Below are 13,233 nucleotides of genomic sequence, written 5' to 3' on the forward strand. Positions count from 1 at the left end.
CTTTCTATCTAGAAAACTTCTGGTTGTCTATAATTATTGTCCATTTGGTATATTTCCACACATTCCACCTTTCACCCCAGCAAGGCAGCTTTTCAGCCATTACTTTTATTGTTAAAACATAAAGTTGAAGGCAATTTTAAAAAAAGAGTAAACTCAGAATTGAGCAATCGATTTGGACAGAATTTAAGGGGAGCCTCGAAATTAATGGCCAGAAAGTGAAAGTGTGACTACACGAATTTCCTTTATATCAGTTATCTTTTTGCAACATTAGTACAAATGACATACATTAGCTATTAGGCATTAGGATACTTGGGGAACATGGATATCATTTGGAAATGGTTTTGTTTTCTTTGTTTCATAGAGCTGAAAGTTCTTGAATGCCTAAGTGATTGGGAGTTGGGGGAGGAATGAAGGGGTATCTTTTAATAATGCTCACTTTAGAAAGTGGGAGTTGGAAATTTAGTAACATTAAGAAAATCCAAGTTGTGGAATTTACCAAGTGGCTCTTGGCATGAGGCAAGTAAGATGATTTGGTGGCTGACTGGTTAATATTTTTTTCACTCTGAAATTAGAGTGTGATGTGAAATGGAAAACTGGTTTTTAATCAAAAATGATTTCTCCCAATGCCTTCATTTACTTCTCATGCATGGTCTTTAATCAACTTGGTTGGTGGTTGTTGGGTGATTTTATGTGTCTCTGTTCCTTCCTGGATGTTAAAAATATATATGTCTTCTCATAACGGTCTTTTCAGGGCACACTTCTCTCAGCTTTGCTGGAAACAGTTACATCAAATATCGGCTTTCTGAAAATAGCAAAGAAGAGAATTTTAAACTAGCTCTGCGTCTTCGAACACTGCAAAGCAATGGGATTATAATGTATACCAGAGCAAATCCCTGCATAATTCTGAAGGTAATTAAAATGGGTTATCTTTTTCTGCAGTCAGTTCTCATGTTAGTGTTTTGGCTCTTGGATTGGGAAATGGCTGAAATCATTTTGTCTTTTAAGTTCAGAAGACCAGAAGCAGACTTCTGGGCAAAGGGGAGCAGCGGCAGAACTGGGAAGGGAGCCAACATCCCATTTCCTTTTGAACATTCAGCTTCAAAATTGGCTCTTGGTACATGGGGCATCTCTCTTGAGAGCAGGTTCAAGGGCTGGCTTCCTTTGAGCTGTAATCGCTCAACAGTTCATTAGAATGTGTCTCCTAATCAATTCCACAACAGGGGTGGTCCTTTAAAAGGATTGGCTGTATCCTTTTCTACCACATGGGTCTATCCCCACTGACTTTTGAAGGCAATTTCTGTTCTTGCTCAGTGAGGAAATTGGAGACAGGGGGTATAGGAGATTTCATATGTCCTATCATGACCCAAGTAGCCCAATTTTTCAGTCATTTCCTAGCCTCAGAAACGCTCCTAAAGCAGCCAGATTTATTTTAGAGCAAGTCTGAATCTATATTCAGCTCAAGGATTCTGGTGCCTTCGTGAAAACAACAATAATGTAATGGGCCAGGTGCAGTGGCTTACACCTGTAATCCCAACACTTTGGGAAGCTGAGGCAGGTGCATCACATGAGGTCAGGAGTTCGAGACCAGCCTGGCCAACATGGTGAAACCCTGTCTCTACTAAAAATACAAAAATTAGCTAGGCATGGTGGTCGGCACCTATAATCCCAGCTACTTGGGAGGCTGAGGCCACTGCACAGTAATCTGGGTGACAGAGACTCTGTCTCAAAACAAACAAACAAAAACAAGCAAATAAGATAATAACAGCTTTTTGTGCATCATTTATTTTTATTATACAGCTAATATGATAAGTTTGTTTTATGTTATCCCCATTTGATCAAGAGGAGGACAGTGGTTCAGAGAGGTTAAGTTATTTACTCAAAGTTGCACATCTAATAAGTGATGAGGCCTGGATCCCACACTCTAGTCTCTCTCACTCCATGCCGTTAGTCTCCATACTGTCCCTCACTCTCCATCTTGCTACTACAACTCATTTATTAAAAATCACATTCTGGGCATCTGTAGACCAGATTCAGCCTTCTAGTATGGAGGAAAGAAGGCAGGAGAAGGAGGGAGACGTGTTTCATCTCATGCTATTCTCACCAGGTTGCTATGTCAGCCTGTCATAAATGCTCTTCAGAAACATTCAGAGTCCGTCCAGTGGAAAACGCCCTTTCACATGGAAATGGCAAGAAATCTTTTTCTTCCCAAGGTTTCAGCTTGAAGGGTACATGGTGGACCTTTCCAGCTTCTGCCCTTTGATTGTTTGGTATGTCAGATCCAAGTTGATTAGGTGGCCCAGGCTTTAGTTCTAAAGGCAGGTGAGGAAGGATAGAAATAGAGAACATTAAATGCCAGTGGGTTTCTCTTAATGATCACATAGGGCTTTACTTACCCACATCTGGTATTGCCAGGTATTATTTGATGGCCATAGTTGAGTGAGCAGGGAGTTGAAGTTTAAAAGTTGGTTACTTTTGTAAGCAGTCTCCCACTATCCTTATTCATTCAACTCAGAATTCTAATTTAAGATCTGGAAAGGAAAGCAATATTTTTAAAAGAAAATAAGAAAAGTACTTTGGTTGCACAGTTTTAGAGAACGATGCATTCAAATCAGATATTCATGGTGAAAGAAGAAAAACTCAAAAACCTAAGTCCTGCCTTTATTTTCTTCTGGCCCCGGAAGCAGCCTGCCTTGGGTCAGCAGATCATTTTCTAAATAGCCCTGAGAGTTGAGGTTTAGTATAATTGCTGGGAAAGTGTTCTGAGCATTCAGAGCTACCAGCTCTTAGGGCTCTGCGTGGGCCTCACTGACCTTTCTCCTCCTTCATGCTCTAACAGGGCTGCTGGTTGAAAATAGTTTCTATTAGTAAATCTCTTATAGAGCATTAAATTTGAGAGAGAACAAAAATATTGAACCTGAATGGCTTGATCCTAAAATGGAGCTTGTGATTTGACACTTCACTGGCAAAAGTCTAAAATATGCAGATCCCAGAGGACAGGAAAGAAGAATAATTAAGCCTTTTAGGCAGCTCCAACTCCTAAGGTATATTGCATTTCATGAAACAAGCATGTTTCTGAAAGTTGTGTAAATTGAATCTCGGTAAATGGAATTCTAATAAACTAGAGTTGGATGCTATTTGAAGGAACCCTTCCATTAATCCCTTTGTGATGAGAATAATCACTCCCAATCTGTCTGTTCTGTAAGTTTGCTTTTCATATGTTGGGTTTGCCCAAAGCAGGACACAGCTGTACTAAACTATTGCAGTTATTCTCCTACAGTCGCCAGGAATATCCACTAAGGGGATTTGAATCTGTTTGCTTAACATTTTCAGCCTCATGCAAGATTTAATTTCCTTGGCTTTAGGTACAGTATGTGCCTTGCACTTTGGTTCAACAACTAAGCTGAAATGCTTTGTTTAAATTGCACCTCTTGGTTGTTTATATTTTTCCGGTCAGAGCACATTCTCTAAAAAGTACTTAAAGTACTCAGTGGGGTGAAGGGCGCCCCTTACAGACAATTAAAGAATTGCACAGAGACCTCGAGAAGTGAAAATGCTCACGGACAAAGAATATCACTGTCTCTCAGCAATAATAAAAGGCACTCATTCTTCTGTTTACCATTGATACCCTATCTTCTTCCAAAAGAAATTCAAGGCTTACCATAAGCATCCAAATGCAATAAAATTAAAGTACCATTAAGATGAAAATACAAGGTTAAGAGCCAATCAGTGAAGTTGGGTAGAGTAGAATATCATTATGAGAAAGTCTACACCGAGGTGAACTACTTCAGTAGAGCCCAAACCATAACTGAGGTTCCTGGCAGCCAAAGCAACAATGAAAATAGTCAGATAGGCTCTGTGACTTTCCTCACACCTATAAAAGAAACATGGCATTCTTTTTCAAAGGGAGATCTGGAAAAGATTTTTTGAAAAGAAGAAGAAAGAAACATGTCAAATCACCAGAAGAGATGTAAGGAGAAATCAGTAGGAGAACACTTTATCTCTGTGTCAGTCTTTCATCTCCAGTATCATGGCAAAAGCACAAGGAGAATATGGTTGTTAATCTATAACTATCACATGTTTTATTTTGGGGGGAAGTTATAAATGATTCATTGCTACATTCTGATGATTCTCAGACATGGCTAGCTTCAGACCCCTAAACCGAAAGGAAGAGAGGGAAAGCTCTATTTGGTTTTTAAAACAGCCCACTTGGCATGGCCGGATCTTTCCAATATAGATCAAAAGAGTAACAAGGAAGCTCCCTACAAGATTTAAGAGTTTCAACGATCTATTTAAGAATGTCACCAAAAAATAAGTTAACCTTAATAATTACATTTTGTAATAATAATAAAATACCTAAGAGTTTACAAAGTACTTTCACATACATGTAATTTCGACTCTCATTCCCCTCGCATGTAGGTATGAGTGTCTACTTTTTTTGCCTGTGAGGAAACTGAGGATCAGAGAAAATTGAATGACTTGCTCAAAGTGACAGCTAGTCAATATCACTTTGGGTCTGGGCCTATGAAAGAGGAGAGCAAGTTGGGAGTTAGATATCTCTTGATAAACTACAGGAGTTTATCAAAAGAAGAAATTCAGAGGGCTGGGATGATTATACATTCATTTACTCATTTAAAATACTTAATGTATACCAAATGGCTATTAATGGCAGCCTTAAAAATAGCTTTTTGTATTTTTGTTTGTGGGTTTTTTTGTTTTTTGAGATGAGATCTCACAATGTTCCCCAGGCTGGTCTCAAACTGATCACTTGATCCTCCTGCCTCAGCCTCCCGAGTAGCTAGGACTACAGTCACATGCTACTGTGCCCAACTCAGGGAAAACATAAAGTTTTTAAAACATCCCCTTTTGAACGAATATTGAATAATCCTCTTACAAGTTCCATGATTATTATGCATTTGCTATAACCACACACCAAGGATCTGAAGCAGTAAGACTTCATGCCATAATTTACACTTTTTACTCAAAATCCTACTTTCCTGCAAAAGTAGGACTTCTTAGAACTCTGATTTCTTGTCTTCCAAGCCCCAAGCTACTAAAAATCCAGGGGAAAGCACATCACTGAATCAAATGATCCTGAGAATCTAAATATTTTATAACATTAGGGCAACACTCTCTCAATTATGTAGTTCATTGAACAAATACCTAGCTACACCCCTAATTCTAGCAAATCATTTCAGTATCGTTGCTATAGACTTTTCTTACAGTTTCATGCACACCTCAATTTCTATTAAAATAGCTTCTCCTCTGATTTGAGAAAGCTTCATTCTCTTAAAGAAGATCCTTAAAACTAGGTGAACCCTACTCTGAAGACAGAGAAGAATTAAATATGATCAGAATATATTTTCCAATATAAGAGAATATAGACATGAAAAGACAAAGTGTTCTTTTCTCTCTCTGGAATAATATACCTGTGCAGTAGCAAAAGATTATTAACTTTTCACAAGGTAACTTTTGGCATCAGTGTTCTAGTTTGTCATATAAACAAAGCTGGTAATTTCAACCTCCTAGGATTTTGACAATCCAAATGATTTTTGTTTGTAAAAGGCTGAGAATCGTGTAGGCATCTGGCTTCCTTCATTCAGCAGTGTTGCTGCTGTTATTTTTGCAACAAAAATAAAAATAAAAAGCAAGCTTAACCGTGCTCTGTTAGTATGAGATAATTTTATGTTCCTCAGTTATAGAACGCTGATATATCTGAGTACCTCGGAGTCCTGTCATTTCTCCCTGGTGAATATGTAACTTGGTGATTATTCAAAGAGGTAGGAGGTAGGGGTGAGAGAGGAGAATGAACCAAGTAATATGTTAATTGAACATCTTTTTACAAACACTTAGATAAATTGCACTCTCACCACCAATTTTTCATAATAGACTGAGGACACCAGTTTGTAGCCACAGAGTTAAAAACAGCAGGTGGACTGTGCCAGAAGAAGATACTCCCCAAAGTCACATTTGATGATTTATTACTTACAATAAAATAGAAATATGGAAATTATCCAGGAGTTGCCATAGAGCAAGTATTCTGGTATGATTTACAATATCTATTCATTCAATTTTGTGGAACCGAATAAAATGACAAAGATGATAGCATAAGATTACACATGAGGCTGGGTGCGGTGGCCCACACCTGTAATCCCAGCACTTTGAGAGGCCGAGGCGGGCAGATCACACGGTCAGGAGATCAAGACCATCCTGGCCAACCTGGTGAAACCCTGTCTCTACTGAAAATACAAAAAATTAGCTGGGCGTGGTGGCCCTTGCCTGTAATCCCAGCTACTTGGGAGGCTGAGGCAGGAGAATCCCTTGAACCAGGGAGTTGGATGTTGCAGTGAGCCGAGATCGTGCCACTGCACTCCAGCCTGGTGACACAGTGAGACTCCATCTAAAAAAGAAGAAGAAGAAAGAAAGATTACACCTGAAAGCTCTCAGAAAAGAACATAAACATTTGTCTTCAGTCTTTTTACATTTGCACATTTGCATGACAGAGCAGAGTATGTATGTTCTAACTGTGTATGATGTGGCTACCCATTCTGCAGTGGACAGAGTAGCCTTGTAAAATAAGCCATAGCAGTTCTCTCTGCTCTCCAGACCCAAAACCCAGAGGGGCCAGACCATTCTCTCCAGGGTACCTGAGTGGTACATGACAAAGCCTGAATTTGATTCAGCATTCCAAAATTCCCACACCTCTGTCTGCTGCTTAAAGCCCCCTGCCTTCTAGATACACATATTTATGTGGCGTGACCTACGAAATTTTATGCAGGATGAAGAACATGGAGCTACAAAGGCAGAAATGAGAGTCCCTAAGAATTCAGTTGTCTATACTGAAGCATAGAGAAATACGCCACGTGTGAGAATGAGAGGTGCTCTGATAATCCCGACTAGGTCTATTATGAGTTGAAAACGTTTCACAAGGACTGCTTCAGTCTATTTCTGTGAATTCATTTTCTCTGTACCTCCTTGGCTGTTTGTGACCTGGAAGCTCTGTGTTGTCCTGTCATTTCCTTTCCTTTCCTTTTTCTTTTCTTTGCTGACAAGTGTCTGTTCTCTGCACAGAACTATGAATGCCAACAGACTAGTGTTAGTTGCATGACTCAGACGCTGGCCTCCACAAGGTCCTCTTGCTGGGTCATAGACATAGGCCAGAAGAGAAGCTTTTATTTCACAATTTTTGGCTGTGAATCCCTTCATGACCAAATGTACACTTGGCTAGACAGGGATGCGGCCCTCATTCCCTGGATCCCAAAGCCACATTGCATTTCTGAGAAATGTAGAACAAGGTGGACGACACAGGGGATTCAAAGACCTGTTTTCCTTGCAGCAGTTGAGCCTGGGGCTCCATGGAGGGCCAGTCCCTGCTCTGCAGCTCTCTGCCAGCATGGATCCTCCATAGCACATGCTTTCTTCCTGTGTGTGATGTCTCCTGGGATTAGCCTCCGGGCGCAGTGATGCCCTTGCTACCTACACCAGTGCACTCACAGCAGCAGGCTGGTCTCTGTTGTCGCACCCCAAACCATGGCTGGGAGCATTCATGAGGGCCAGGTGTCAAAAGCGATCCACATATTCTAAGCAAATGGCCAAGCCCTGAGCACCTTGGAAGATAACCTTTACCTAAACCATAAGCATCATCCTAAAGGACTATTTTAAGAATATGCTAGTGTTTAATATAGAGCAGCTTTTAAATCTTAAATGTATACAACGCTGAGAACTAGGAAATTTTTCATTTCTACCAGGCCTCTTTCTTTCCCCTGTGGAGCACTCGTATAAATGTATTCAAGGAACATATATGTATTTGTGTGATTATTTGATTAATGGCCATCTACCCTACTAGACTGTCAGCCACATGAGGGCAGAGATGATAACTCTATTCACTCAGATGATCTCCTTGGCACTTAGTACACTGCTTAGCATATAGTAGATGTTCAATAAATGCTAATGAGTTCCCCGAAATCATTCCTGTGGTGGTAATGGCTAAGAAAGGTGCAGAGAATAAACAGACCCTAAACCAGATATTGCTGGGAATTTTAAAAGGTAAAGACCTAAGGAGTAGAAACATTCTTAAATATAACTGTGGCTATATGAAGGTGTGCCCATATTACTAATCACAAGATTTGTGAAATATAAGGCATGTATTTTCATGGCAGGTAAGGGGGAGGCACAGTGGTTAAAAATCAAACCACGACAGATTTACGAGTAGAGCAAAAGTCATGTCCACATTCCAGCCTTGTGAAGTCCCCGGGCCGGCCAGGAGCAGGGTGTAGGGAACATATTCCCGGTTGCATGTTGAAAAGTGCTGCACTGTTCCTTCCCCACGCAGATTGTGGACGGCAAGCTGTGGTTCCAGCTGGACTGCGGCAGCGGCCCTGGAATCTTGGGCATCTCGGGCCGTGCTGTCAACGACGGGAGCTGGCACTCGGTCTTCCTGGAGCTCAACCGCAATTTCACGAGCCTGTCCCTGGATGACAGCTACGTGGAGCGGCGCCGGGCGCCCCTCTACTTCCAGACGCTGAGCACTGAGAGCAGCATCTACTTCGGCGCCCTGGTGCAAGCAGATAACATCCACAGCCTGACTGACACGCGGGTCACGCAGGTGCTCAGCGGCTTCCAGGGCTGCCTGGACTCGGTGATACTGAATAACAACGAGCTGCCGCTGCAGAACAAGCGCAGCAGCTTCGCGGAGGTGGTGGGCCTGACAGAGCTGAAGCTGGGCTGCGTGCTTTATCCCGACGCGTGCGAGCGCAGCCCGTGCCAGCACGGGGGCAGCTGCACTGGCCTGCCGTCCGGGGGTGAGTGTGGCTACGCACTGGGCACTGGCCTGGGGGTTTGAGGGGAGAGTGAATGAACTGCAGGGAGATCCCTGCCCTCCCATCGCAAGGACTGTACTAGAGAGGAATATTCACACCCAAGATGCTCGCCAACCTTCTTAATCTGCTTTAGGGAAGTCTCAGCTCTTGACAATTACAGGAGTGTCCAGTTTTGCCAATCGTTTGCAGCTTCCCATAGGTGCAGTGCAGTGGCACAGGGGCCCAGAGAGGCCATCAGCTCTGCCCACTCCCCTGTCCAACCCCTGGCCTTTCAAGCCAGAGAAGGTTGGGCAAATAGAACCCCTTTTTAAATATGCCCTCATGAGCCACCTGCATGTCACTGCATAATGATAGTAGCACTCTGAGTTATGATGCCTACGCACATGAAATTGCTGACCAGACGCAGACATACAACCTTACTAGAAGCTAATACATACAACCTTACTAGAAGCTAAAGCTTACTAGAAGCTGTCCCCCAGGAATAGGAGATCTTGGAACATACTTTTGCAATGTGTATATTAAAAATAAGTCTAGTTACAGCTTTACAAAGGAGTAGAAAGTCAAGAATAAGGAGAAGGAAATTTACATAAAATCTCAGGACAAATAAGCAGGCAATGAAGGCATGATCTTTACTCTAATATTTTTTTCCCACGAAGTACATCATGAGGAAGAAAGAGGAGAGTAGGCATAAAAAAAAAAAAAGCAAAAGATTTATAGAGAGTTTCTTTTGTTTGAGGGAAAAGCCAAGATTATTTAAGTCCTAGGAGTCTAGAGATAAAAGAATCCCTGACTTTACCAAGATGCAGTGTCTGTGTTAATGTAAACTAGGTCAGACATGCTCCCGGTTGAAGGCTTGCCACCTCGCAACAGCCCAACCACTGATTCCACTTCAGCCCCTTTGCAGAGTCACTCAGCAGTCATGTCATTAGCAAATTTAAACCTTCCTCACAAATCACTTAGAGATTCTGCTGTGCACATTACCATCTAATGTTCGTGAAATCCAACTCCAAATTTAGAGTCCATTTTATTATTAGACTGTTATAAACTGTCCATGAAATGATGCACTGTCGAAATACAGACACCAAAGTTGTTTAGACTTGCATATGTTACTACCACAATGAGGGCCAAGTACCCTGGGGGGAAATTTCTGTCGTCTCGATTTAAGAAATCTATTTGCTGTTTTTACTGTCTCAGCAGTATATGTAAATAAAGGGTTGTTATGGTGCCATAATTCCCAAATGATGGGCAGTAACTATACTTCAGTGGTTCTATAAACCAGCCCATTATGACAAGTCATGGCCAGTTTTTCACCAGGCAAAACAATTCTGCTAGTGTGAGCCATCTACAATATATAAAAGGAGCATATAATTAAATTGGGTTGAAATAGAACACCACTCCATGTCAAATGCTGGGTACATAGCCACAAATTGTAACATACTTTTAACGATGGCAGGACGTTGTTTTTGCTGGCAGGGCTGTGGGCTTCCACAATGGATTATCTTTAAAATAATAATAATAATCACTGTATGAGGGAAAGAGACTAGGGAATCTTGCTTTGCAGTGTGCATTTTAATTTTTTTAAAAATTTCATGAAATCTTTTAGCTAAGTATTCAGTGGAACTATGTTAATTAAATGGCTATGACCCACATGGGGAACAGCAATTTTCTCTATTTTTAAATCTCTTCATTTAACTATATTTCAGCACTGATGACCCACTTGCCATATACTTTTCATATAACCTAGAGAAATTGTCTTGCCCTCCCTAGGGCCCCAGCCTTGCCTTGCCTATAGAGCACACTCTCCCATCTACCTCTTTGTCTTCCTGTTCCCTTCTTCCTTCTGTGATTGGGCATTGGATCAGGATTCTACAACAGGTATTCTTTCTTCCAAGGAGAAACAGCCTCTTGTCAGTTCAAGTTTCTCTTTTGTCTGGGGAGACTTATGTTTTCCTAAAATGAAGATGGTATCTTTCCTCACCTTCATCTACACAGTTCTCTTCTCACAGGCCTACTACCTCTGTTCTCTGTTCTGTTGAGGGAGCCCTGCAGGAGCATCCCACACCAAGGCTACTCCCAAGCCTAGCCAATGGGTTCTTATCTCAGTAGACACCCAGACGTGTCCCAGGTGGGGGAATTTGAGACTTTCATGCACAGCAGTGCTGGGCCCAAGGCTAGCAAACTCCTTGCCACTCACCAGGAGATCCAAGAAATCCAGGACTTCTGTTGCTTTCCTGGGGAGCCAACAGCACGAGATTCCTCTTCTGATATGTGAGGAGGTATCTACCTCTTCCTGGCTATAGGGATGAAGCCTTGGCTTCTAAGAAAAGCAGAAAGAGAACCCATTTTCTTGCCCGTATTATCTATATCAATAGTATATCAATAGAGGAAGTTTTGCTAGAGCCTGTATCCTATCTGCAAATTCCTTAAATTGGTGCCAAACAGGGGAGAGAAAAAAGGGAAGAAAAGAAATAATCAAAATTTGGCCTTTACGTCATATCTATGAAACTATGTAGCTAATTATAAGGTTACTTAAAAGAAAAATCCTCTGAGCTGTGAGTGATAGTTTAAAAAGAACAATAAGACTGAGTCTTTAATGAAAGAATATTTATGCCTTCAAGAATTCCCTCTGGCTGCCAGGGAAGTCTAATTACAGGAAGAGACAGTGTTGTGCCCCCAGATCAAAGACTAGGCTGTGTGAAGTGTTCAAAGGGGAAATTTGGGCTAGAGATAGTAGGAGGAGGAGCTTGAAATGAGACTCCCTGCACATGAGACTGATAACAAAACTTAATTGTTTGAACATTTTCTGTTGTTTGGACCCTGTGCTATGTGTTGCTCTAAAATTTCAGGACACATATTTTAGCATAAGCATCCCCTTGACCACTGAAGAATTCTGGAGTATTGGTCATTGGTTCTCCTGGTGGCAGACTCCACTCTCAAACTGAGGCTATCTTAGTACATTCAGAATTGTTAAAGCAGGCAACACACAACAAGAAGCATTTTTCTTTCAGGGATACAGGATTCTGCGCCAACCACCTCTAAGCCCAATCAAACCCTTGGCATGAAAGTCAGGGAAGCCACAACTACTAGCTTGGAATGACACAGTCAGCAGGTTTGATCAGCATTATAACTCTTGCTGTCCCAGGAGCAGGCCATAGGAACCTCAGGGGAGTCAGATTCCAGAACACTGACTTGTAATGAGAGTATAAATATGACTCTATAAACCAACCACAGAGAGAAGGCTCTCTCTGGGTAAAGCCTTAACATTATATGTATTTCATAAACATGAACTGGAAATAGCAACCACTGTGGAGAAGCCATGACTAGGTCCCATTGTGATCCCTGCACTTCCAGATGCAGTGGGCAGGGATCAGCCCAATGTCTGAATATAATATGTCAACACCCACAGTCTGAATAAGGAGTACTCAGTCCTCCATGTCTTATCATGCTTAGCTCAAGCCCATTAATGGAAAACACATTTGAAGACAGGCAGTCACCATGCCATAAATAGTCATTCAGGCAGCATGGCATGAAACCAGAAGCCTAACTCCTGAGATGGAAACTTGGGGAAATTCTTAATGATAAGAGCTACCGCTTGTTAGACTCTTACTATGTGCTTGGTACTGTGATTAAGTGCTTACCTTGAAAGTGCTTATGCCCTGGGACATTTAATTCTCACCACAGTATTCTGAGGTCAGTACTATTCTTCTCTGCCACCTACCCACCCTCATTTTACACATAAAGAAATAGGCCAGAGAGGCTAAGTCGGTAGCCTAGTATCACACAGCTAGTAAAGTGGTGAAAGCACACTGGCTGGGTGCAGTGGCTCACACCTGTAATCCCAGAGATTTGGGAGGCCAGGAGTTCAAGGTTGTAGTGAGCTATGACCATACACTGCACTTCAGCGTGAATGACAGAGCAAGACCTTTTCTCTAAACAAAAAACAAAAATTAGTTTCCCAAAACAGTATGTAGTGGTATTGGTTTATATTTTTTCCTTGAAAATGCAATGGTTAAAAAGAAAACCAAAAAATATTTAAAAAGTGGGAAAGATGGGATTTGATCCAGGTTTGTGGACCCCTTCCCCACCAGCCTGTACCCTTAACCCTTGCTACTCAGTGTTCCAAGGACCAACAGCATTGGCATCACTGGGAATGTTGGAAAGGCAGCATCTCAGATCCTACCCCAAATCCGCTGAATCGGAATCTGTATTTTAACAAGATCCCTAGGTGATATAGTGATTTATCTCCTTGTCTCTGAGCTGCCCTGAATCCTGGGGAAACTTTGACTCTTTTTTTCTTACATTGTATATAGTGGTTCTCAAACTCTGAGATGCATCGGCATCACCTAAGGACCTTGTTAAAATGACACCTTGTTATAGAAGACCCGTTTGACTGCTATTTACTTGCCTCCAGTATTTG

The 13,233-nt window shown here is 41.7% G+C and overlaps 1 protein-coding gene across 8 annotated transcripts in view; it reads left to right on the forward strand.

Moving 5' to 3' along the window:
• The window catches only part of FAT3 (FAT atypical cadherin 3), a 675,042-nt gene that overhangs the window by 636,979 nt on the left and 24,830 nt on the right, over positions 1–13,233 (forward strand). For all 8 annotated transcript variants that reach the window (XM_063671321.1, XM_063671320.1, XM_063671318.1 and 5 more), the window contains exons 21-22: positions 752–909; positions 8,330–8,798. In XM_063671321.1, the coding sequence (XP_063527391.1) occupies positions 752–909; positions 8,330–8,798 (627 nt within the window). The remainder of the gene's footprint in view (positions 1–751; positions 910–8,329; positions 8,799–13,233) is intronic.

Source organism: Pongo pygmaeus, chromosome 9 (assembly GCF_028885625.2).
Source record: "Pongo pygmaeus isolate AG05252 chromosome 9, NHGRI_mPonPyg2-v2.0_pri, whole genome shotgun sequence".
Lineage (NCBI taxonomy): Eukaryota > Metazoa > Chordata > Mammalia > Primates > Hominidae > Pongo > Pongo pygmaeus.